The sequence below is a fragment of the Antennarius striatus genome, chromosome 15, assembly GCF_040054535.1.
Source record: "Antennarius striatus isolate MH-2024 chromosome 15, ASM4005453v1, whole genome shotgun sequence".
NCBI classification, from domain to species: Eukaryota; Metazoa; Chordata; class Actinopteri; order Lophiiformes; family Antennariidae; genus Antennarius; species Antennarius striatus.
Window position 1 is genome coordinate 4,060,959 of NC_090790.1, and position 27,285 is coordinate 4,088,243.

Genomic DNA, 27,285 nt, shown 5'->3' on the forward strand with positions numbered 1-27,285 from the left:
GTGTGTGCGTGTGTGTGTCCAACCGTAGCTAGCTCTTCCCTGCATGACCATCTGCCACAGCTTTGATCAGCCTCCATGAACAGCTCTTTGTCAGCTGCATTACTCTCTGTGTGTGCCCAGCTGCTGGCTTGCTTTTTTAACAGACTACTGAGTCTACTAATTGAACACAAAGAAACAATCTGATGTTTCTCTACATCTGCATCTGTTTCTTTCTCTAACTACTGATACCGGAAGAAACAAAGTCACTGAGGCAGTTACGTCCTGCATCTTTTTTGAGGTTATCGAGTGTCAATCAACAGCTCAAGAAATCCGTAATATGGGTTAATAATTATTGTACAATTATTACAATGTTCTCGTTTGTGTGCGTTCTTAGTGTGCGTCAATTGTCAGGCAGCGTGCGTCCGTGGGACCCAAGCTTTAAATGCACGTTCATTCAACAAAAATATTCACAATTTTTCCCTTTCTACACTTAAATTTCAAACCCGGAAATTGCCATTGTGTTTTGACCTCGCACAAGTTTCTCGTTATGAGACTCACCAGCGTGATTCTGCCTTATTAAAATTGACCAAATGGCAACACGGCGTCTGCTCATTTTACACAACAAGGGGCAATGCCCACAGGAGAATACGATATATGAAATAAAGGCAAAGAAAACTATTGAGTGAAAATCAAAAGTGAAAACTGCTTTTTAAATGACTACCAGCCTTTAATATTTTAATAAATCTTATACAACTTCACTCTTTTTTCAATTTGCTTAAACAGTTCTGTTATTAATAAAAATGATAAACTTAAAAAAAAATTTTTTTAGTTTTCATATTGCACTATTGGCAAAACTCAATCCTTGTGTACGCTTTTACTGTATATTCTGTTATTACTTTTGGGTTCTTCATAGATGCCTATCACTTAGGTTTTGAAATATTTCTGCTTTTGATATGCATGTAAAGTTCTTTTGAAACTGGTTAAAGAAACCTGAATTCAACAAATAAGAGTAAATCATTGTAAAATCGTCATGATAGTACATGAATTTAATTTGGATTCCTTCTAGACTACATATTACTTGTGGAAATGACTTATATTACTTAATAAACGTATCATAGTATTTCAGCTGAACTCATTCCAAATTAAAACCCTTGTTACAGTTATAAACATACAGAATATCATCATCACCCAGTTGTTTTTCATTTTTGTCCTTAATATTTCCGCATGGCATCTTACGAAAACTTAATTCATAGGATTGGGGCTTTTGTACCCTGGAGTTAGTCTATCACACTACACTGCAGCTTTAAGACAATTGTCTCTTGTTTTCTAGCAGACAGAAGAGACAAAGAGGACCCTTCAAGCAGTCTAAGGTCAATGGAAGGAGATGAATTGTTTTGCCCTCTGGGGTGGGTGGGACTTAATTGCACGTTGTCTCTGTTGTTAGTATAGTCAGTGTAACTAGAAGGGGTTTGAACATTAGCAACAAAAGACACTCTGATCTTTTATCTTCTTAGTATTTATTATATGTATTTATTGTCTTTGAGTTGACTAAATTAGAAAGAAGTATATCCAACTGCTCAAACTACCATAAAATGCACAACTTTGTTACCCAACTATAACATCTGTAACTTTTGACTTTTTCGACAGTTGGACATTCTGGCACAATCTTATTTATAGAACTGTTTTGGTTTATTTAAATTATTTGAGGCTTTGTGAGCTTGACCCAGTCTGGAAAACAAATCATTGGGGTCTCGACGTGTCTCATCTTTAGCCGCTTGTCCAGGACCAGGTTGCAGGGGCAGCAATTTGGGCAGGGAAACCCAGGTACTCTACACCCCAGCTACTGTACTTCCACCAACTCCTGGCGAAGGATCCCAGGCAAACCTGAGCAAAGACTATTTGCTCAGCCCAATCTGAGCAAATTCAGTTTGCTCAGATTGGGCTGTGATGAAGATCATCTTCATCCCAACCACTTTACACATGGCTGCAAACCACTGCAGTTCGAGTTGGAGGTCGCAGTATGATCAGGTATCAACTGCAAAGAGAAGAGACAGGTTCAGTGATTACAGCTACGATCAACACTGCCGGTCTTATGACTGCAGTTCCAGCAGCCTTGTCAGGCAGTTGCAGCATGGAACATGGACCATTGAGATATCATGTCCCCTTCCACCCCAAGAACATAATCAAGCCTTTGTCAAAGGTGACAGTTATAGACCAACTTGATCGGGTCCTCTGCCAGAGATTCTTAGTGGACACTCACTATACGTTTGGACCTCCCAGGTCTGTCTGGTGTCCCCCCCCCAGTACCTAGTCCAACTGACCACCAGATGGTGATCAGATGACAGCTCAGGATCTCACTTTACGAGTCTCAATAGCATATGGCCGTAAACTGGCTGATATGACTGCAAAGTCAACCATTGATCTTCGACCCAAAGTGTCCTGGTGCCAAGGGCATCGGTGGACACCTTTATGCTTGACGTGGTGTAAGTTATAGACAAACTGTTGATAACATAGAACCCCAACAACTGAACACCATTTGGGTTGAGATCAAGCAAGCCTTTGCTCCAAATCCCATCCCTCCAGGTTAAGCTGTTCTTCACACTTGAGGAAAGAAGTCCCCTCGCAGAAGAATGGAGTCCCTATAGGGGTGTGGTTCCAGAACCACAGCTGTTCATAGAAGTGAGCCTAACTTTATCTAAATGGAACCTTTCAAACTCCTGTCCGGGACATTTCATGTCCATGTAGTCAACTTTTGCATTTTACTTCCAAGGTGCCTGCCTTTTACTGCTGCCCAATCCATGCTGCACCAGATCCCTGTGACTCATTTTGTGGGTGGTGGGCCCATGGCAGGATGTATCCATGTCACTGTTATGGGCTGAGTTTGACCACACCTCATGGGTGAAGGCCAGACCGCCTGGCACATATTTGTGGGCCCCATCCTGAGCATGGCTCCAGATTGTGCCTCGTTATCTTTACATATCTGGTCTACTCATCTATTTGGGCACTTGTCATTGGAAATCCCCCTGAACTCACTTTGTCTGTCCAATCACCAAGAGCCCCTTTGCCATGGGAAACCCTACGGGGGTAAATTTCAATTGCCCATGGGTAGTGAGTGTTTTTGCATTCTTGAAAAATGGCTTGACAGGTGGCTTATTGCTTGCTGGTAGCTTGGTTAGAACTAATTCCGTGCTTGATGAAGACCCCCATCAGACTCTAATCCAGTCTTGACCAGTGTGTTTTTACCGCCTTTCAAATCAATGTAGTGATCAAACGAATGGAACATACATAAATATGTTATCTACTGTTTACAGGTTTTTAGGCAACATATTTTTGTTGTTATTATAGCACTCCCCCATGGTGATACTGTATTACTGATCAAAATTGAGTCACGCTTGTTGTTTGTTTGGAGGCGACTGCTCTTTTTGGTATCTCTCTCTCCTCTTCCCCCACCCCTCTCTCTCTAACACACACACACACACACACACACACACACACACACACACACACACACACACACACACACACACACACACACACACGCAAACAGCTGAGTCTGTGGGCGTCAGGTATATTGAAGTACAGAGTGCTGTAAATGGTTTCACTGTGCTTCACTGCTCTCTGATAGGCTGATTGATTTGGTAGGCAGTCCACCGTGAGACGCTCACGGACGGACACACACACACACACACACACACACACACACACACACGCACACACACACACATTATAATGTATACAGTTCATAAAAGCATTGATATTTGATGCACATTAAACAATTCTACTGCACGATACATTTACCGGTCTGACAGACCACCTCTGAATACTTCATTGCCTCCGTTTAGACACTTTGTGTTATCTAATTATGTGTATTATCACCAACCCCTCTCCCATCACCATGTTTATTGTTTAAGCTTAACATTCTTGATGGTTATCTTTGGAGGTTCAGTCCATCCACTGAGAAATATATTTTTGAGTTCAAATGAGCATTAAGTTTCCGTGGAATTGGTGCCTTGTACATCAGTAAATCTGAAAGGTCCGTGCGGGTGATGGAACAATATACAGTTTTCTGCTTACTGATGACATAAAGTTGAATGGCAAATCACTTACTGTATTTGTCCAGCAGTGTGGTTCGATAATAAGAGGGTTTGTTAATACATGCAGGTCAGACCCATCTGTAATTACGCCATTTTTTTAATGTACCATTTTCTTTTTCCTTTTGCCATTCTCTGTCTGGTTATCGTTACGTTCTTGCATTCAAATTGCCTCTCATATTCCAGATGCTATAAATTCTGTTAGATGTCTTCGTTGATAATACATCTTTCACAGAGCTTAATCATTTGCTCTCAACATGCATCTTTTGAAATCCTGCACTCTGATTGGCCGACAGCATTCATGTTGCTGCTCAGTGTAATATTGATCATACTTTTCTGTATGGAGGGATTGCATGGAGCCTGGCATGTGCTGCCAAAATACGTACAGTATGTGTAATACTGTATATGGCAGCTTTGTATAATAGCCAAATCATAAATATAATCAGTATTTCAAAACAGTAAGTTTATTTAATTTGTAATCATGATTTATTAACAGACTATTTGCATTTACAGTTAATATTATTCCATTTAAAGATTCATTTCATTCAAAAACTAAAAATACCAATTTCCCTAAGGTGATTATTAAAGTGCATTTCATTTGATTTCATTTCATTCATTCATTTCAAACCTGAATAGCAAAGATGTGAATGAAGGTTTCGGGTTTAATTCTCATTGTATTGTTTTATTTAAGTCTATATATGTAAGATAAACTGCAAGTGCACAGTTGACCTGTGGATCGTTTTGTTTTAATGACAGTAGTTCAGGAAAATAAAATATTTCGTCCCTCGCAAATAGAAAATAATGGGGAACATAAGATAGACAGAAGGGAAAGATATGAAGAATTTTAAAAATGGGTGATGATGAAGAGTGAGAGGGAGGAAAGAAAGACAGGATGGAGGATGAAAAGAAATTGAAATAATTCCGCTTTTTTTCGCAGCACTCTGCTGGAATCTAATAGGATTTTCCAGAAATGGAGGAGGGAGAGAACGAATTAAAAAGATGAGATTTTCATTTCATTGCGTTATTTTTTTTCTTTCTTTTCTGCTTTAATCGTCACCGACATGTTATTATTTCAGGGTCTGGGTGCCTAAAGCAACGCGTCGTAATCTCATCTGGAGACGAGAGATTGTAATCCCAGTCACTAGCAGAAGCAGGGTGGAGACTTCTGGAAGGACGTTTATTATGTTACACACCCTGCATCTGGTGGGACAGTTTATTGCGTTACGCTCCACGAAGCGTCATTTTATTTTGTCCCCTGAGTTCTGGAGGCGAATGGCAGCATCTGTTGAACCAGAAGCTGCCCCTCATCTGATGGAATTATCTCATTCAAACCAAACATTTACTGTCAAGGAAAATCTTGGCGACAAAACGAGTTTCACTGAGTTTCACTCTACGATATTTCAACAAGAAGCTTTTTTCCCCCCATCTCATATTTATCACAGTTTATTGAAGTCTTGGCCTTCAACCTTGAACTGCTGCTATGATGTGACTTCCTGTGTTGGAATCATCTTGTGGAGAAGTCATAAATTTACCTGTCATTTACCTGCAGTGGGTGATGAAGAGCGAGTTGGTTTCGGATAAATGGTGACATAGAATAATACCGACTACTGACTTCCCAGACTGTGAAACAGGACTTACCGTTAGCGAGGTAACTTCAGGGTTAACTCTGGGTTTTCATTATTTTAGCGGTAGTTCCCTTATCATTGCCATGGTAACTTGAAGAAGAAACATCCTTTATTGATCCTCCTTGGGGTAAATTATTTTTTTTCACCCTAGTCTATTATCACGCAGTTGTGTACGTGTGTAACACACACGCACACAAGGGGCCTGTAAACCTGCAAGTATATAGTGAGAGGTACAGCAGTAGGCATCCTTGCGACCAATGAGCAACTTGAAGGGGATGGTGCCCTGGTCCAGTGCACCTCTGCAGTGCTCACGAAGTGAACTGGCTCTCAACTGCCAGCTAACACTCCGATCTATTTGGTCCACGCGATCCCCAGCCCCAGACATAGTGGACTGAGCGACTGCCGCTCCTGAACTTGTGCTGAAAGACTAATCTGTTCAGCATCATCTATTGACCAATCAGTGGTCTTGCAAAATGGAATCACTGTTTCAGGAGGATCATATTAATCTTGTAGGACAGATTGTGAAAGGATCATTCAGGAAATGTCAGTGCTCATTACTGTATCAAGATATGTTTTTTTCTTATTTAAATGTGATATAATTTCACTCAGTAAATCCATGTGATCACTGCCCAGAAAGACTGCTTGTTCCAAATTCCAAGTAATATTTTATCCAGTTAGTTTTTAATAAAACAATAGTAAAAGTACCATTGGTTTCGCTGGAAAAAAACTGAATTTAGCAAGATTTGAAGTTCTTTTGAGGTTACTGTATCTAGCTTGTTTTCCTGTAGACCAATTGTGTTTTAGTTTTAGCCATATTTGAGGATTTGTGAGAATGAACTAGTTTTTTTTAGGTCCTCTCCAAAAACTTTCAGTTGGATTAAAGTCTGAATTTCATTGGGCACTTTTAAACTGAATTTTTAAAAAAAGCTTTAATTTCATTATTTTTAATTTGATTCTTTTTGAGTACTTCAGAGACTAATTTATTCTTATGACAGGCTTCTGGTCTCAGACTGCTGACCTGATATTCTGGAATACTGTTTGTCCTCCAGGAGAGGTAACGGGACCCCTGTCTTCAAAAGGTAGCTTTGGACTCATCATCCCACAGGATATTAGTACAACTGGCAATTCTAAATATTTGGGGCCATCAGGATGTGTTGTGGTAAAATTTAGATGAGACTTAATTATCTATTGCAGTGGTCTCCAACCCCCAGGGAAGCGGCCCAGTACCAGTCCATTGGTCATTTGGTCGGGTGGAGGGGGTCATTTTCACAGAAAGAATACAAAACTAACATTATTTGTTTCATTAATCATCTGATTCTGAATTATGTTTTGTTTTAGAAAATTACCAGATTCTCTCCCCCACATTTGCCTATGACTACTCTTGATGTCTGTCAAGATGCTTGCCTTGGTCACATGACTACCTTCTCAAAGTGGCTTCTCCGGCTGCTAACACAGAATACATTACCGCTAAACTTAAACTCCCAGTATAGAAAAACGACCAGAAAACAAACATTGTTACAAGGACGCTGCTAACAAAGTTGCATACACATTGGATTCACATTTATTATTAGATTTCGGAAAAGAACAGTTTTTATGCTGGTCGTATCATTTTAATTTGTTGTATTTATTTTATTGTATTTATCCGCCACACCTTAAACACCGTAAGTGAAAATATTGTTTGACGTTAAACAAGGCTGTGGCGCAAAAAAGGTTGGGACCACTGATCTACTGGGCCAGCTGAGTCTTTCTCTTGACACTCTTCCATGGAGCCCCTTTTTTGTCATTGGAACTGTGAACGCTGACCTTTATGGAAGTGAGAGAGGCCTGCGGCTCCTTAGAAGTTTTCTTTTCATCATTAATGACTCCCTGAACCTTCGCCGTATTCTTGGTATTTTGGAGGGTTGGACACTTCTGGGAAGGTCACCATTGTTCAAAGTCTCCTCCAACTGTAGATAATGTGTCTCACTGCAGATCTGGAAGAAATAGCTCTGCAGCCTCCCCAGACTGATTCAAACACCTGCTTCCTCATCTTTTAAAAATCCTTTCTGATTTTCTTCCTAGTCTGCTACAGATGAGACGTATTAGACAACATTGTACTTGTGATATAATCTATATAAGTGATGATTTGACTGATTAATTTGATAATCTGATTTGATAAGGAAATACCTTTTAAAAGCCAATGATTTAGGAGTTAGATAATGTTTCCTTATTGAATAAAATTAAAATCAGACTGTCTTTGTTTCATGGTCAGTTTCAGTGGATGATCAGATGTAGTTTCATTTGAGACACGCCTCAAAATAGATTTAGGAATCGGTCCAATAATTCTTCACAGGGAAGTTCTGCTTGAGGAGTTTTTTTTGGTTGTTTATTATAAACAGTATTTGCTACTGTATAATGGTTGTTTGTTCCAGTCTGGTTTTTATCTTTGAAAATGTTCAATAAAATCACAATAACGCTGCTTTATACTTCACAAACGGATGAGATGGTGGCTTAAAATTAGGCCACAGAAAGCAGCACACATATTTGTATAGATACACCTTTTATAGTGTGTCAATAACCATTAACACCACAGTCATGAGTACAGTGAAATATTATTCACTGCAGACGGGTCAGCAAGGCAAGGAAATCAGTTTGCGTTCAGTACAATGAATGACGCAGGAAGAGCTCAGGTTTCTTGGAGGGCATAATGATTAAGTCACAGATGTCTAGTCTCATGATGGTGTGGTACAGGGAAGTGCATGATAGACGAAACAGGACCCAAGCCTATCACAGTTTTACAGTACTTCAAAGAAAAATTCATCCTTAAATTAAGTCATTATCTTCTTACTGATGGATGTTGATGTATAGAACATGTGTTCTGAAATATTCCTTCACAGAAAACATTTGCCTGATGAACTACAGAGGTATAGGTTTAAAAATCTTGAATGATTCTGTTAAGAATCAGTCTAATAGTCTCAAGAAGTCTGGGATCAATAATAAAATAAAACAAATTTCCTATATCGGGCGACATACAGGCACATTGGGTAGCGCTGTTGCAACACGGCAAGGTGGTTCGTGTCCCGGTCTATGCGGAGTTTGCATGTTCTTGCATGTTCTTTGTCTACATGGGTTCTTTCCTGGTTCTCTGGCTTCCTCTCACCTCCAAAAACATGCACTTTGGGTTAATTGGCCGGCTTCAAATTTTCTGTAGGTGTGAGTGTATGCGTGCTTGTTTGTCTATATGTGGCTTTGTGGTGCATTGTGTCGCGCCTGGAGCGTCTCCTGCCTCACACCCCAGTCGGGTTGAATAGGCTCCAACAGCACACAACCAGCATCAGTGGGTGTGGTAAATGAATGAATTAATGAAAAAGAATTCCCTATGCCAAGAAGATATGAATTTTTTTGCCATTGTCCGATTTTCTTCAAATTTGGGGACATATTTTAGAACCTATTAAATTCTGCATCTAGATGGAGCAGGATAGTTGGGATTTTTTTAATACTGGTTTGGAAATTGTGAGTCAAGACAAAGCCATTTGAGATGGTTTTTTTTAAAAATACATGAAGTTCTTGATGGCTTACTATAAAAGTGGGCCATATTTCTTGGAAGGAGCTGAAGAAAACTGAAGTTTGAAAAATACAATTTTTCATAATTACATGAACCTCATGGCGCTGCAATGAGCTGTTGACTTGTCCAGGGTGTATCCTACTTTTCACCTGTCTTCAGCTCAATAGATTCCAGCACAACCTGTGACTCGTATTTTTGGATAAATGTCAAAAGATGACACGATTACGACTGTGGTACAATATGATTCCAGAGTCTTGGGTCTTACTCAGGGTCAGCCAATCATTGAACTATTGACTTTAGATCAGGAACATAAATTTGGTTCCCAAACTCATCGGTGGCAAAGCAGCGGGGGTGGATGAGATTCGTTCTGAGTACCTCAAGTCTCTGGATGTGCAGGGACTGTCATGGTTGACACGTCTCTGTAACATTGCATGGCAGTCGGGGACAGTACCCCTGGATTGGCAGTCCGGGGCGGTGGTCCATCTTGTCAAAAAGGGAGACCGGAGGGTGTGTTCCAACTATAGGGGGATCACACTTCTCAGAAAGTCTATTCCAAGGTAAAGGAGAGGAGGATTAGACCGATAGTTGAACTGCGGATTCAGGAGGAACAATGCGGTTTTCTTCCTGGTCACGGAACACTGGACCCAGTTCTACACTCTCCACTGAGTGTTTGAGGGTTCATGGGAGTTTGCCCAACCAGTCCACATGTGTTTTGTGGATCGAGAGAAGGCATTCCATCATGTCCCTCGTGGGATCTTGTGGGGAGTGCTTCAGGAGTATGGGGTTCAGGGCCCTTTGCTTGAGGGCTGTCCAGAGTTTGGTTCGCATTGCCGGCAATAAGTCAGACCTGTTCCATGTGCATGTTGGACTATGACAGGACTGCCCTCTCTCACTTTAGGGCAAGACATTTCAAATACAGTGTAGTTGGACACGTGGCAGCTGAATGATGTGAATTTTTTTTTTAAAAAGCGTGATATTGGACCTTTAAAATACTTTCTCTCTTTCTTGGTAGAACATCCACGGTCACAAGGGACCAATCACAGCAGTCTCATTTGCCCCTGATGGCCGTTACCTGGCAACGTACTCCAATGCTGACAGCCACATCTCCTTCTGGCAGGTAATTGACACAGACACACACACAGACAAGACATAATTTTAGAAAGTTTCATACTCATGTTTTAGTAAACACTGCTGGATTGTCTGCTTTCATATGATTTATTTGATGGAGTCACTGATACTTAAACTTTTTTTTCAGCACCTCATATTTCAAGGTTTTATTTTGGTTTGAAACAGAGTTTTCAGGTACCGTGTGAGTGTTGAAGAATGAGTGGAAGAATGAGTTCACATTGATTACAGTACTAATACAGTGATCCCTTGCGATAACGCGGTTTACTTTTCACAGTTTCGCTACTTCACGGATTTGCATCGTGCATTGTGTTCTGCATTCTGATTGGCTAAAAAGTCACTCCGCTTCTTCTCTACCTGTGCGTCAATAATGTTGCAGTTTAATATGTACACATATACGTAAAACAGCTTGCCAAATTTACATTACGTACGTGCAAATTCTCTTGTAATTTCGAGTTTCTCTAAAACCCATAATGTCGACAAAATGCTCTGGACCCACAAAAGCACCTGCGGCAGGACCCAAAAGACAGCGGAAGATGCTATCTATCGCAGATAAAGTTAAACTTCTGGACATGCTAAGGGAAGGTAAAAGCAATGCGGCTGTAGGTCGGCATTACGGAATTAATGAATCTTCCGTTCGTTCCATAAAGAAGGAAGAAAAAAACATAAGGACGACAGCAGCAATAAGTTTTAATAAGGATGCAAAAAGGGTTGCAACTGTCCGCAACAAGACCATGGTAAGGATGGTGTCTGCATTAGCTCTGTGGATTAATGACTGCAGGAAAAAAAAATTACAGGTGTACGTTACAGTTCTCCAACATAATCGGTGGTGGCATGTCGGTGTATAAGGATCTTTTTGCAAAGAAGAAAAAAGAGCAACAACAACTGCCTATCACTATGTTCTTCTCCCGAACAAACACACCTGCACCGCGGGCTTCAAAAGAAGAAAACACTGCAGAGTGGAGACAGGATGCAGCGACTCAGTCTGAAGAGCAATGAAATACGCCTGAGTCACTATTTGTCCGACTGTACTTTGTATTTTTTTCATAATCATTTAAATTTTCTCCCGTATAATCCAATTACTCGGGTCGCGGTGGGCGGTGCTAATCTCCGCAATTTGAAGCCTTCTGTTCACATTGATGATTAAAATTATTATTTGACAGTACAGTGCAGAAATTATTTTTTGAAAAAATGTTTCTGAAGTACTTTTATTTGTGAAACAAATGTTTGAGCCTTTAAAATGGTTTGTTCTTTCTTTTCAATGAACATAGAGTATTTAATTGTATAATAATTATTAAAAAAAATAAAGGTTTCTACTTCACAGATTTTGCCTATCACGGGTTCTTTTTGGAACATAACCCTTGCGAAAAACAAGGGATTACTGTACAGTATAACCATTTTACACACAAGTTACTTTTAGAAATGTCAGTTTGCCTTTTGTTTGTTCTGAACAAAAGAACCATTTTTGAAAAGTTTGAGTCAATAATATTTTTAAAATTAGCCACAAGCCATCTCTTCCATCATTATCTTCCCATCTCGTCTGTTACTGAATTTAGTTGAGGTTTTGTTTTTTGCAATTTTATTGGGCTAGTAGATTGAATTGTGTTTCCTTTTTGACTGTTTTTCTGGTGTTTTCTTATCTTTAGACTTTTGGCTGGTGACTAGAACAGTCAGGAGGGCAGAGATGCTTATATTTTACTGTTAAATCACATTTCTGTTTGCATTGGAGTCGATTCTCTGTTCATTCTTTCGTGTCACTTCATTTCATCCACTGAAATGCCAGTTTGTTACATCAGAACTATAGTTGCCAACCATAATTCATAGTTTACATGGTTTTTAATTGAGTAAGAGTTGTGTGTGTTTATTAACTGTAGAGGATACACACAACAGGAGAGTTGGTTTTTTTTAACCTTAAGACAAAAGGCGACTTTCATTTTCCTCCAAATGAATTCTCACCAAATATTTCTCTTACAAAGTAAAAATTGTGAGGATACTTTCACGGCTTTTTTCAGTGCAGTTGTGCAATGAGATTTTTTTTTACTTCTGTTACAGTCAGTGGTTAAAAAGACTATCACTGTTTGTGAAACAAAGAGGAAATCAATACCAATGTGAGGTTTAATTCTTCAGAGGATTCCTCAACACAATCTGGTTTTAAATATGAAGCTACTGTATGAACAACATGCTGAGGAGTTTCTCATGGGTTCATCTATTCAGTTGCTTTTCATTCTATTATTTAGGCACATCAAACATTCATTACACCTCTATACAATCTTCTTTTGCGAAAGTAAAGGAAGTAAATTAAATGCAAAAACATAAACCCAAATCCCCCCAAAATGTGCATTTGAACAAAAAATACAGCCAACAAATCACACAGGTAAACACACACACATGCGCACACGCACACACAGATAGACACACACTTCTCATCTTCTTCCCAGAACTGTTATTTTGAATGAAAGGTCTTTACGACCTCTGACACAACTGTCTGCAGACACACACACACACACACACACACACACACACACACACACACACACACACACACACACACACAGACACACTCTAATGGCATTACTGTAAGCATAAACCGCTGCTGGTGCGCCGACAGGACGGCTGCTGTGGTAATGAGCTGGCAGACGCTCTGTCGGTCTATCTGAGTGTGTGTGTGTGTGTGTGTGTGTGTGTGTGTGTGTGTGTGCGTGCGAGCGCGTGCATGGGGTATCTTGGGAAACAAAGTTTCCACTCGCTGCCTTTTTCATGCACACAGACTGTTCTAAAGCCACACAGGTTAACGTCAGGCTTTCCTCAGAGGTTCAGCTGTTCATCACTGACAGGAACTACCAATGAGGTTCTCCTTATCAAAATGATCAGTGGCTCGTTTTCACCACTACAGCATCGTTTGTGTGCTCAGACGGTCCCAGCAGGATAGGGAAGATGGAGCAGATAGACGTGACGGGAACCTTTAGCTGCGATCAGTCTTTTACGAGGGGCTGATGTTTTCACCAATCAACCAATTACTCACAGCATTAGAAACCAAGTCTCACAACATGTTATGGAGGGGGTGGACAGGGGGTGGTAGGGTGGGGCACAAGACATTTTTACAGCTGGTCTGGTTCACACTTCCTGGATTGTTTGTCTCTTTTCTTTAACAATGAGAGGAATATGGCATTTTTTAGTATTTCTCCTGATTATGGAAGCAATCCTGACCCTTTCCCACCAAACCTGTGGGGAGGACGGGGCAGAGACCACATGAGATCCAGTTCCATTCAAATTTACAACTTTCCTCAACATTGTATGAGTTCAGTTTTCAGAGCAGAGATCCCCACTTTACCAGAGGTTTTAGAGCACTTTAACCGATTTTCACAACCCACAAAATATTTTCTTTTATGACTGTATAAACACAGAAACTAGCAAATGAAAGCGTAGACGCTCTTCTTTCATTAGGTAAAATAGTGTGTTAATACCTTTTTCTGGGGTTGCAGTGAAGGAGATGTGACTGAAACCTCCATCCCTTCATCCTCTCCATAATCTGTCGTCTTTTGTGATCTCAACACTATTTCTCCCCAAACGACTGCTACACATTCTGTGTGCGAGTGTGAGCTGCCTGAATTTGTCCAACTTCTAAACTTCCTCCTGTCTTCTTCTCATGTAATAAATACTAACCCCTCACCCAAAAACAGCACTGCTGCCACCTACAGGTGATCAGTTCATTACTACACTACATTAGTCTAAAAGTGTGATGTTGAAAAACATAATTTAAGTCAATGGCAGTCAATGGTTGGAATCAAATTCATGCCTTGAGAGGTCAACAGCAGCCAATGACTTACTAGGGAAAGTTGAAGCCTGACGGTCAATCAGAATTTTTGAAGTCAAAATCAAAACTTCAAGAGTGGAAACTTTAAAGCCAGTCCAGACTATTGGCATTTTTATCATACTTAGTTCCAGCATGTCCCATTAGATCACATGTGTCCAACTCAAGGCTCCGGGGGCTAAATGTGGCCCACCACATCATTGTAAGTGGCCCGCAAGAGCTTTAAAGGTCAGAGTGTCTAAAAATATTTTTGGTCAAAAGTGTGCTTTGACCAAAAACATTTCCCACAATGAAGTAATTAAGTCCGTTTTAACACTGACAAAAATGTTTTGAACAAAGTCAATGTCTTAACGTGTGTTTAATGCTATTTTTCTTTGTTCAGTTGGATAGTTTGATCCTTGATTGAAGGAATTATGTGGGTTTCATAACCTGACAAATTAAAAGGATTTATGTTATAACAGAGCAACAAGCAAACATATTTTTTTCTGTGCAACTATGTTTGTAACTTGAATAAGTAATAAATCAAAAGTTACGGAGTTATTGCATTTATTTTACATTTATTTTACATTACATTGAGTTACATTTAGTTGTATTAATACAGGTAAGTTACATTTGGGCCCCTACCACTGAGCCACATCCCTAACCGAAACTATTGGCATTCATATTGTAGTGGCATATTGGCTCTCACATAGCAGGAGACAAAGTTACATCACACTGAGGGCTAGGTATACATTTTTTAATCATAATATTTTTTCATAATATATTGATATTGTGTAAAATCTACATATTAATTTACTTGGAAAACGTCAGTGCCAGCCCTGAAAGTGTTACTTTTTTTTCTCTTTTAAGTGATAGAATTGCTTCTTTTCGTAATGTGTGAAGACCCTAATGGACTGTACCAATAATGTTGAACTTTACAGACTGCATAGCAAGGGATTACACAGAAGAGCAGATTAACAGATATTCCATTGAGTTGCTTTGTCTCACCAGTTCTTTGCTCTCTTTAGATGAACACAAGTCTTCTCGGCAGCATTGGAATGCTGAACTCAGCCCCTCAGCTCCGCTGCATTAAAACCTACCAGGTTCCACCTGTGCAGCCGGCGTCTCCAGGCTCCCAGAACCACCTTAAACTGGCCCGTCTCATCTGGACCTCCAACCGCAACGTCATCCTGATGGCCCACGATGGCAAGGAACACCGTTTCATGGTCTAAAGAGCTCTATATCTCCAGCTGGGTGGTGTCTGTATGAGAGACTCGGACTTTTGTAGGGTTTTTGCACCAAGGAAGTATCTGACAAACTGTAGAACGTTTAAGCTTTAGATATGGATCCTGAGCGGCTGAGTGCCACAGAGGAAGGGATGCTCAGGTGGTACCTGGGACTCATTCAAAGGTTTGTCCTGCGAAAAGATATTTTACCACAAAAAGTCTTGCGCTATTGAATTCAGCTTGGTAGGAAAGTAAAAACCCAACTCAGGTTCAGGTCTGGATTGAGTAATGTTTTTATCTCCCATAGTGGTGATTGTGAGGAAATATAGAGTAATTTATTTAATCGTAACACAAGAGTTGTTTACATTGTGATTTGTGTTTATTTTAATTTCTTAACCCTTCTCTTCATTCCTATTTATTTGCTGCTTTATTTTCTGGATGCCATCTTGCTGTGTTTGGTTCAATTTGATTTCCCTCTTTATATTTATTGTAGTGCTTAATAAGACCTTTGTTATATTCTTGTCATCAAATGAATCTAACAGAGACACTCAGAATAAATCAACCTTTTTGTTTTGTTCCCATTCCCTGCTCAAGTTTGGAGTAAAAAAAAAAAAAAAGAAACAATCGTAGTAGATTTCTCACATTTCTGTTTTCAGAAGGAGTTTTCGTTTGTAGGCTATTGAAGGTTTTTAAAATAAATCCACTGCTCTCACTCTGATCCTTGTACAAGACAAGTATACACTTCCAAAATGTATGTGTGTGTGTGTGTGAACAATTTGGTCTTTTTTTTTAATGGTGAATGCTTGGAAGCTTTTTCTTCTTGTTTTTCATGCAAAAATGTGTGCGTATGTGTTTATACCTCAAATACACATTATCACATCAGATCACCAAAACTGTTGGACAATTGAGGTGCATTACTTACTTTTTCAATCACATAAAAACTGACACACGTTGTTCACATTTTAAACGCATTACTAAGAGGTTGGATCAGCATAAAAACCTCCATTCAGTATTCTGTCAACGACTGGACTGCTTTATATTAAATTTTACTAAGTGAACTATTTGATTCAGCATCCACTTTAATTGAGCACATAATGAGAGTGTAGTGATACCACAATCCAGACGGATTTTTTTTTTTCTCATGCTAACCATTCATTCACTTTTCTTTTACCATTTCTTCATTTTGGTAACTTTGGTCTTGTGGTACAGGTCTCAACTCTGGTTTGAGCTGAGTTTAGTTTCTGTGTCACTGCAGCACCTGCTACTGTTAGGATTAATTTACCCATCCCACCTTGTTTCCTCATGCTTGTGTTCTGTGGGAGTGTGTGTTTGCAGATGATGATGCTTTTTATTTCAATGACGGATGTGAAGACTCCAGCTGATCTTGCAGGTTTTATTTTTGATTCACCCAGCTCACTGATATTTCGGAGGGTATCGCTAGATATACATGTGTACATATGCAGTATATATGGTTGCTTAGTATATTAGTCCGTTAATCTTGTACACTGAACAGTGATCGTGTCTTGTATTTGTGTCTGGCACTGACCAGTTCTTCAAATGAATTAATTTGCTATTTCTATTTCAACCTTTGCACATTTAAACATTTTTTTCACCGTCAGACAGTAACAGATATGATTACTTTTGCATTTTCAAAATTATTAAATACATAAGAAAAGAAGTATAAGACATTATCTAATATTCAAAACGATTTAAGAAAATTCAAACTGTGCAGTACAATAATGTAATTTGAAAATCTTATTTGCATAATAGCACCTGTGTAAGAATGTCATTTTCTTTTTCTAGCAGTATAAAGCTGCATCAGTTCTTTGTTACTAGCATTCCTCATTAATGACAGCAGACATGAATTAGCTGTTACCCTAGAACTAACCATAGCATTGCCTCTAATGATGAATACCAACAGGTAAAATTTCTTTAAGACTAACATGTGAAAACCTATTGTTTAATCTCTGGTGGTGAAAAGTGATATGGAGGGCGTGGCCTTCCACCATGACATCACCATATGTGATGATATTCACACTTCCTGCTTTATCATTTGAACTTGGGATTTGAATGGCTGTGTTTGGGGAGCCTTTTTTGCACATTAATCCTTTTGTTTTAAAATGTCTTAAAATCTTGTAGGTAAGGTAAATATATACAGATATACAGATATAGAATCATGGTATGATATATATAGAGAGAGAGACAGACAGACAGCCTTCTGTCAGTCTAAGTTTACATGTTTTTACTTTGGTTTTTGTGACATTTTGATGACATGTTTTAAGAATTTGACACAAGCAACTTTGACGTGACACTTCACTTGCTTTATTTTTATAGCTTCCACTCCTCACTCCTTCCTCCCATTTCTTCATCTCCTGTCAGTTTTATTAGAGCTGTCAGAAAGCTTCTAACGCTGTCACACACCTGTAAACCAGAGCATGTCAAAGCTTTTCACAAGTTCCTCATCTCTTCCAAGAAAAAAAAAAATCCAGTAGCTCTGGTCAGATGGGTTTCTGAAAACACACACCCACACACACACATGTCAAGTCCAGACAGCTTTGAGATCTTAATCTTTCGTTTTTCTCCACCATCTGTACAGTTTGAGAAAATATGTTTTTTGGTAGCCCCCTAGGGGCAGAAAGGTGAGAAAATGAAGAGGGCAGGGAGCTGAAGAGTAAGTAACAAGTGAGGATAATCAGGTCCTTCACACATAAAGAGTGTTTTCTAGTGAAGATGGTGAACTGAAAGGATTTAAAGAACCTCCTGTCTTCTAGCAACATGAAGGATAAGACGGATGAGCAGATGTGTGATCTGATGGCTGCAAAGACAGTTTGTGACAGAGTTCTGTGATAATTTACCTTTAGTTACTGACTTTCTGTAAAATTCTAAGTGCACAACAGCTTCTCCCATCTCTCTCAGACTCAGAAAAACCTTATTTTACAATGTTTGCTTTGTGATGACCAGGTAGATTGATTTCAAAAGGAGTGTTTGCTGGCTTAGTTTTCCATATTCCTCTCAGAGGTTTCCAGCTAAATGTAATCAGCTCATATTGATTTGATTTTGTATTTAGTGTTTATAGTGTAAACCCAGACATAATATTGAAGCGTGTGTGTTGTTATGCATGTATATAAGCGTCCTTTGAAGTAACATACAAGTTGAATCTAGTGTGCATCTTATTAATGGTGTTGTGTTAAAATGTAGTATTGACTGTGTCCAATAAAAATGAAAATAAGACTGCAAGTGTGGTATATCCTTTTATTATTTTATTCTCTATATTAAGTAAGTGCTTCTAATGGGAACTCAGTTTTGATGTCATAGTTTTTGTGTGTCTTTGTGTAGCAGTACAGTATTCTAATCAACAACTGAAGATGGAGACTCGTTCTGCTGCATACAGAAAGTGCAGAAAAAAATCTGTTTAAATGCCCTGCAATCCTAAAGTGGTTTAAACATACTTTATGCAATGAAAATGTTGACTAAATCATGATGAAATTTAACTGGATCTCTTGAAAAAATACAGCATGTAAAGACTATAATCCTTTGAACGTTTCATCATAAAACACGGTAAAGGAATCCAGTACTTGTTTCAAGTTACACACACACACACACACACACACACCCTCCTACCTTAAATTCAGCAGATGAGCTCAGATGACCTGTGTTTTAACAAGTATCTGATCAAGCATAAGAAGATCAATCTCTTCCTTTAATCTGACTTTCTTGAATGTTCTGACTTTTTGTTTCACTCTGGTGTTTGAAATGATCTTCATGTTCTCGTCTTAATTAAAGACCAGGTTTAAGGTGACTAGAAGAAGAAGAAAGTTCCTTTGTTAACCCCTCAATGGAGAACATCCTTTTTCCACTCTATATATTTTGACACACACACACATACACACACACATACATACGTCCGAGGTCCTGCACAACATGCAGTTAAGGGAGACAGATTGTAGAGGGACAGGAAACGACGCAGCAGCGCACCAGGAGCAGCTTGTGGGGTTCCATGTCTTGCTCAGGGGCTCCTCAGCAGATCTCAGGAGGTGAACTGACACCTCTCCAGCTACCAGGTCATACTCCACTCTTTGGTGTTGACCCGGCTGACCTCCAGTCCCCCAAGTCAAGTCCTTGTGGATTGAGCTACCGCAGTCCCACAACAGTAATGCTAATAAACTGCTCAATTATTGTCCTTTAACAGCCCTCTAATCTCATCTTTTGTTACTTTTTACATTTTCATATATGTTAACATGTCAAACAGAACAAATTGTGGTTGTGGATGATTTGTTTGTACATTTATGAAGAAGTCAAACATTACTGTTGACCAGAGAAGGCATGCAGATCTTTCAGATGGACCCCATTAAGATTTTAACAGTTCTGCTACTGTTAAGATACTGCCTATCAATCAGGTACATTAACAGTACTTTATCTTTTAACAATTCAAGAACAGAATTCATTTTAGTGCCATTTCTTGAATGGGAATTGCCACAGGACTGTTTTGAACAAGTCAATAATACAGGTATCAATTTATTGTTGGTATTGTTGTGATCATTAAAATGAGCAATAAACAATAATTTTCCACTGGACAAGTGACTCTCCTACCAGATACTGCTTTATTTCAGATTTGTTTTATGTGTACATAAATATTCATCACCAAACAATCAGCTGCACATATTGATACAACTTCCTTTCAATGATTAACTTACAGTTTTATAGAGGCAATTTGGAAAGGCCAGTTAACCTGAAGCACATGTTTTTTTGGAGGTGGGAGGAAGCCGGAGAACCCACGCAGACGTGGGGGGAACATGCAAACTCCGCACAGAGTGGGACTCGAGCCCGGAACCGCCTTGCTGTGCGGCGACAGCTCTACCCACTTCAGCACCATGCCGCTCCCAGTTTTTCATGATTAAGTAAATAAAATATCACAATAGTTAAGAAGAAAAGCACAGAGAACTCCTTTATTCTTCATCTTCACATTTTTTACCTTTCCGCTGCTCTGAGTCGTCTTTTATTAACCTTCCTGTTCTTTACGGCTTTCATATCTCTCTCTCTCTCTCTCTCTCTCTCTCTCTCTCTCTCTCTCTCTTGCTCTCTCTCTCTCTCTCTCTCGCTCTCGCTCTCTCTCTCTCTCTCTCTCTCTCTCTCTCTCTCTCTGTCTCTCTCTCTCTCTCTCTCTCTCTCTCTCTCACTATGAATGATTCAGACACTTTAACAAGCCTATGGTGTGTCAAAGGTGTATTATGTTCCGTGTTCAATGAGGAACTCATGTTCAGTCACTGTTTGGTTTAAATCAAGTATATTTTGCCTACATTTCAAATGACTTTTTTTACAGTGTATATTCATGTTTGAGTGAATCTCTCTTAGATTTTGTTAACGGTTACATGTTTGTTAAAGTAACTATCTTGTAAAACTGACTTCATGAATAAATGTGATTTTAAAAATAAAAATATCTCTCTCCCTCTCCCCACCCCTTTACATCCTATCAGTCCTCAATAAGAACATCCCCAGGTATTGACGGCATCGATCAGGAGCTGTAATCTCCAGCAATACTAACTTCTTTCTCCTTTCCTCTCCTTCAACTTCACATTCCTTCACATGGAACCAGGAAAGACCTAAAGACCTTTAGAAAGTTTGAAAACTTTCAAACTGTCAAAAAAAGGCAGCGTATCTGCTGATCAGGTGGTTAAACCAGGACAAGATAAAAACCAGACCCATAATACAGAGCGGGAGACACGATTCAACCCACCCCAACACTTTGTCTATTTGTTTCACATACAATTAAAAAAAAGGAATCCGGAAAGATATTCTTGCAAAAATATTTGTTTCTCTCTGACATAAAAACAAGAGAGAAAACAGTTTAAGTCAAATTATTCACAACAGTTTTTTCCTTCTATTTATATTTTATTTGTACCTCCTGGAGGAGTCGTCATGGAATAAAGAAAAGATGAGAAGTCTAAGTGGGTTCAGTCTGTTTGGTGTCACATTTTTGATTCTGTGAAGCCAAGAAAATATTTTCTGTTATTTTTCTCCTCCTGCTATTTTTCTCTCTCCCTTTTTCTGTTCACATTCATTGTAGCTCTCATTTCTGTTTATATATTCTGTTGAATTTTCTCATTGAGTCATATTGGAGGTGATCCTCTCCAACAGCAGCAAACGGGGACATCAAAATGTCTAGTTGCTCTGGATGTTAAAGTTTAGTCGAGATCAGAAAGTCACGTTATTCCAGTTTTGGGTTTATATCCATTATTGATGTTTCCAAAAGTTCGTGCATTTAAGCTGCAAGTGATTTATTTTTTCTCAAGATAAAAAGATTATCAAAAGATCTGTAGTTGCTGAGAATCAATAGGATCTCACAGCTGGATGGGAGAGAGTTCCATGTGGGAAAACCAGACGAAAAACATCCGCAAAGGTTTTTACCAAAGAGATCCTAACAAACTAGAGAGAGTGTCCTCTAAAGTTTACCTGTTTATACTGCGGAAGATGCCGTTCCTCACACAGTACAGAAAACACTCTTAATATATTTTAATAAGACCGGCACTGGTCTTTAATATTTTAACGTTTCGCTCACCATAAATGTTGAATCCAGAAGCCACCACCTATTTGGAGACTAAATACTACATGTGATATTATGTAACAGATGTGATTGATAATCTACCATCTCCAGTGTGACATCTTAGATATTTGATCTTTCTTTACCAAATACTGACTCATTACCAGCAATTGTGCTGTTTTTACTCCTTAAGCATCAGCCTGATGGCTTCTGCAGGAGTAGATGTTACTCAATGTCACTCTGCTGGCCACAATTTATTTTTGAACACAAGTAATATCAAAAATTAAAAACACAGCGTCATGATTAATAGTGAAAAATAACAGTGGATTCAAAGCCTAAAATGTTACACATGTGCTAACAGGTCTAATATTAAAATCTATGAATAGTTGTGGTAGAAGTAGGTTGAAAAATCCATTAAAAGAATTTTAAATAAATAATAATATTTAAAATACATACAGTATGCCACAATAACACATCAATATATGACTGGAATCATAACGTATAAACATGTGGTTATGTTTTAGACACACCAGCAGTGCTGTTGTGATGAACTAAGGCAGTCTGTGTTGGTCTTTTATTGATCTGATGAATGAAGAATGACAAGGAATAAGATCTGAAAGAGATCTCACTCCCAGTTTATAAAATCAGTTGGGTCAGTGGACGTGAACTATATGTTCATCACCTCCACCAAAGATATTTTTTTCAATCCATTGCCAGATGGGAATTTTTTCCTGATTAATGAAAACTATTGAACCATTTCCACAGATTCTTGTGGTGGGGAGGAGGCCCTTAGGTCAGGTAAGACAACCAGAAATGTAGAAATTTTCAACCTGTAGAGCTTTAGGTGTGCAGTTCAGAGTGTTTTTCTAGTTTTATTTCATGCAAATGCAGCACAGTGGTGCAGCGGGTAGCACTGATGCCTCACAAGAAGGTCGTTTGTTCAATTCTACCCGGGGCAGAGTGTTTATGCTCTCCCTGTGTCAGTGTGGGTTACTCCCACCACCGAAAACATGCAGTTTCAGTGAATTAGGTGTGGATGGGTGTTTGGCTTTCTATGTGCTACTGACAAACACTGGTGACTTGTCCAGGGAGTACAACACCTTCAGCACGATGTCAACTGGGATGGACTCCAGCAAAAAGCCGTGACCCAGTTTGGATAAAGAGGATGAGGATGAGACGATTCCTGATCGTTTCGACTTCTAGAAAATGGATGAATGAATGTTGTATATGCATGCACAAGATTACATCTCCGGTGGGATACTACAGTGGTACCTCTACTTACAAATGTCTCTACATACGAAATTTCTCATACATACGAAGGAAATTTCAAGTTACGAAAGGTAAAAAATACAATATGTGCTGCTACACGCAGCTCCCAAAGGTTCCTGAACGCAACATTCTTATAGCTGCTCTGCCATTGGCTATTACTGAGTATCCTGACCTCCCATTGGCTAAGTGGGACCTCTGTGTGGAGCTAGATAGGTGTCTATGCAGCGTCCTCGTCATTCGGCCCTCGACCCATGACGTGTTCTGATAGTTTTACGTAAATATATTAACTTTTTGAGTATTCGCTATGGACCCCAAGAAAGTGACAGAGAAAAGAGGAAAAGAAAAGATGAAGAAGAGGTTTTTTTTGTCCATACAAATAAAGCAAGTGATAATAGAAAAGCATGAGAAAGGGATGCGTTTGGTTGATCTCGCCAAAGAATATGGTCGTACTGCATCTACAATCGCCACGTTACTAAAAGAAAAGGAAGTTTACGGAATTTAAGGCATCACGTGGGTGTTTGGAGAAGTTCAAAAGGAGGACTGGAATTCACTCTGTAAGTTCGGCATCGTGAGGCAAGAGCGCATGAACCAAAGAGGAGAAAAAACAATGAGGACAGCAGTTAAGGTAAATGACCATCATTTTTATTCTTTCTTCTATTCTTTGTTTTTTTTATGTTATGCAAAACTCTCATTTATTGTGTAATAATCTAATTTTAACATGTATTTGTGACATGTTTTGATGCATTTTTATGCTTTATAAAACATTTATGTAGGAATTTTTGGGGGCTTGGAATAGATTAGGGCATTTGCATGGAAAACGCATCTCTACTTAGAAATTTTCTACTTACGAATTTTCGTCCAGAACCAATTAATTTCGTAAGTAGAGGTACCACTGTATATCTCCCCGTTTTTATATCAGGGTTTGATGAAAAATGACTTTTACATTGATGTAGAGGATGGCCTGCTGTGTGTCAATGAGATGCATCGGCAGCCCACTGACTGCATGCATCTTCTCATGTTTTGCAGCACTTAGTGTTAAAGACACTTCAATCATCTCAATTGTAACTCAAATGTTTTGAATGCAGATTCCAGATGGAAACTTCTCTCCTGCAGACCTTTATCCCTACAAACAGTTTTAAGTAGTCCACTTATCCTCACTTATGTTTCCTGACAGCAGCAGCACATTTGAGCTTCAGAGCCTTCAACCTGCTAAGTTCTCTTTAATCCTGAGAAAGTATCTGCGCATACTTAAACGTGGGACAAAGTAGACGGTGTCAACGTTTAAAGAATATACGAAGGAAAGTCGATGTTAAGTGCTGAGTGAGAAGGAGATCAAAAACAGGACAATATGTGTGTTTAGTTCTGACAAGCTGAGAATTTGTTGTCAAAGTTGTGGAGGATGGAGAGAGAGCAGGGAGAGGAAGAGGAGGGAGCTCACACGGAAGAGGAGGGTGAGAGTAAGGTTTCGATTAGTTAAGAGCAGAGAGGCTGTGATTCTGCTCAGCTGGAGAGAGAAAGTATCGACGTGGAGTCAGAGAACCTCGGCTTCCTTTGGATTCCTTCCCCTGCAGTCCCTCAGGTAGGCATTAAAACCCAACCGAGCGATGGAGAGATGGAGGGATGGAGAGTTGGATGGATGCAAACCCCTGAGAGCCCAACTGGAGCTTTGATTCACCGGGTTTTCTCACATCAACTGTAGAAGCCTGATGATGCCTGCAGCTTGAGGAGGGGCTGCCGCCTTTAAAACACAACACTGTTAAAAATGAATCACTTGCCGCTTTACTTTTCAATTACCAATTCATCATTTGGCCGCGCTGCAGCTTACAGCGGACTTAACGTTACTAACGGCTGTTAAGACTCAGGGGTTTGTGGGATTGGAGAGGGAATTTGATGTGCAAAGTTTTAATGGGTTGAGGATTGAGATGACCTGAATACACTCAGAGAAGTGAGGGCTGTGCTTGTTTTATGTCAGACTTGGACCTTTTATCATTCCAGAGGTTTGAGCTACTAAATAGCTCACATCCAAAAGTGGTGTTGACAGGTTACATTAAAAGAATCCCATTTATCGATTCACTGTGCTCTATTATTAGGTATGATTAGCACAGAGTAAAAAGTCCTAAAGGGCTTCAGAGGTTAGTGTTTCATTATCCACATCATAAAACATCTATGTGCAAACAAAATATACGACATAAGAATATTTGATGGTTGTTTGAAAAGGAAAGACGGGGTCACCTAAAATCAAGTCAACATTTAGTTTTAGTTTATTGCTTAATTTTATTTATAAAGCACCCAATCAGAATAAAAGTTATCTCTAGAGGCTTTATAAGAACAAACAAGCCCCCATGAGTAAGAACATTTGGAAGGTGGTGATGAAGATCCTGCCTTTGAAAGGTAGGAACCTCCAAAGACTCAAGGAGTGAGTCCCTCCGCTGGTGAGAGACACCAGAGGGAGATGATGATGATGATGATGATGATGATGATGATGATGATGATGATGATGATGATGATGATCCTCTCACCATCCAAAAACAAGTGGTCTAATTTTGGTGAACTGCGTTCCCCTCAGGTGTTTAACAGACTTTGGCAGGTTGGGTTGTCGGTGGATCAACCTTTAGGAGGCAGAAAGTTGATAAAAACACTGAATTTACTTTTTTTTTCATTGTGATGTTTAAGGCAATAAAAGAACAGAGCTGTGATTTCTCTCCAGCCATTTGACTGTCTTCTCCGACAAAACGTCAACTGAGAAAGCTAACATTTGGCTAACTAGTTAGCTCCGCTTCAATCAGACGTAGGCCGTGTGTGTGTGTGTGTGTGTGTGTGTGTGTGTGTGTGTGTGTGTGTGTGTGTGTGTGCCTGCGTAAGGCATATCCTCTGTGTCATACCAAACACACACACACACACATACACACACACACACATTACATTTTTTAATCTTATTTACATTTGCTTATGAATATGAGTTAACTGCTATATTGATTCAGACTTCATTGATCCCAAGGGAGAATTGGATTTCGTTATAGTTCTGCTCCAGAAAAAAACCATAGCGAATGTCAGAATAAGGAGAATTTAAGAATGAAGAGCTAAAGAGAAATTGTATTGAATAGAGAATAGGTAAGAGAATAAAAATGTATACAGAGGTATGTACAGTTTTTCGTGCCCTAGCTTCCATTTGTCGTCCTCCTCCTTGGCAGGTGTTAACAGAGGGAGCTCAGAGGCCAGCCCCTTTAAAAGAAGCGTCTGGACCGGAAGAGATTTGATCAATATTCAGTCGAGAACATTGAGGACCTGCAGCATGGTGGCGCATAGGGTGGCGCATAGGGTAGCGCCGTCGCCACACAGTAAGGTGGTTCTGGGTTCGAGTCTCGCTCTGGGCCGAGTTTGCATGTTTCCCGCTTGTCTGTGTGGGTTCTCTCTGGGTTCTCCGGCTTCCTCCTCGCTTCAAAAAGACAACTCATGCTTCAAGTTAATTCGCTATTACCAAATTGACTGTAGGAGTGAGTGTGTGCATATGCGTGTTTGTCTGTGTTTCTGTGTGGCTGCGCGGTCCACTGGTGTCGGGCATGGAGTTTCACCTGCCCCACACCCACAGTCAGCTGGGATAGGCTCCAGCTCACCGCGAGCCGCCACAGAGGATGAAGTGGTACAGAAGACGAATGAATGAATGAATGAATATTGAGGACCACAGATTAGTTTGAGGCAAGACATTTCAAATACAGTCTACTCTAGTTGGACATCTGGCTTTATGACATTAATTTAAAAAAAAAGCATAATATGGGGCCTTCACGTAAACAAATAAATTGTTTTAAAATAAAATGCTACATTGCTATAACATGTCTCATGTTAAGTCTCTGTTGACTATTTCCATGAACTTTTAATCATCACTATAACTGTGATAAACGGCCATGATGCTGCCTTACAGAACATCTTTGGACCTCGCCACTTCTTGCAGTGTTCTGGCCCCGTACTGAGGAAGTCCTCTCTTCTCTCGATGAAAGGTAACAGAACCAAAACTTTCTAATGTCATATCGATCAAGAATTACTTATTCAGCAAATTTAGGCTGCATTCCTTCGCCCTGCTTTCCTTAAGTCCTTTCATCA

The 27,285-nt window shown here is 39.5% G+C and overlaps 1 protein-coding gene across 3 annotated transcripts in view; it reads left to right on the forward strand.

The window, feature by feature from the left end:
* LOC137608280 (WD repeat-containing protein 7) overlaps positions 1–18,611 on the forward strand; it is a 107,019-nt gene extending 88,408 nt beyond the window's left edge. For all 3 annotated transcript variants that reach the window (XM_068334535.1, XM_068334537.1, XM_068334536.1), the window contains 2 exons: positions 10,252–10,356; positions 15,183–18,611. In XM_068334535.1, the coding sequence (XP_068190636.1) occupies positions 10,252–10,356; positions 15,183–15,386 (309 nt within the window). In that variant the 3' untranslated portion in view covers positions 15,387–18,611. The remainder of the gene's footprint in view (positions 1–10,251; positions 10,357–15,182) is intronic.
* Positions 18,612–27,285: the final 8,674 nt, after the last annotated feature.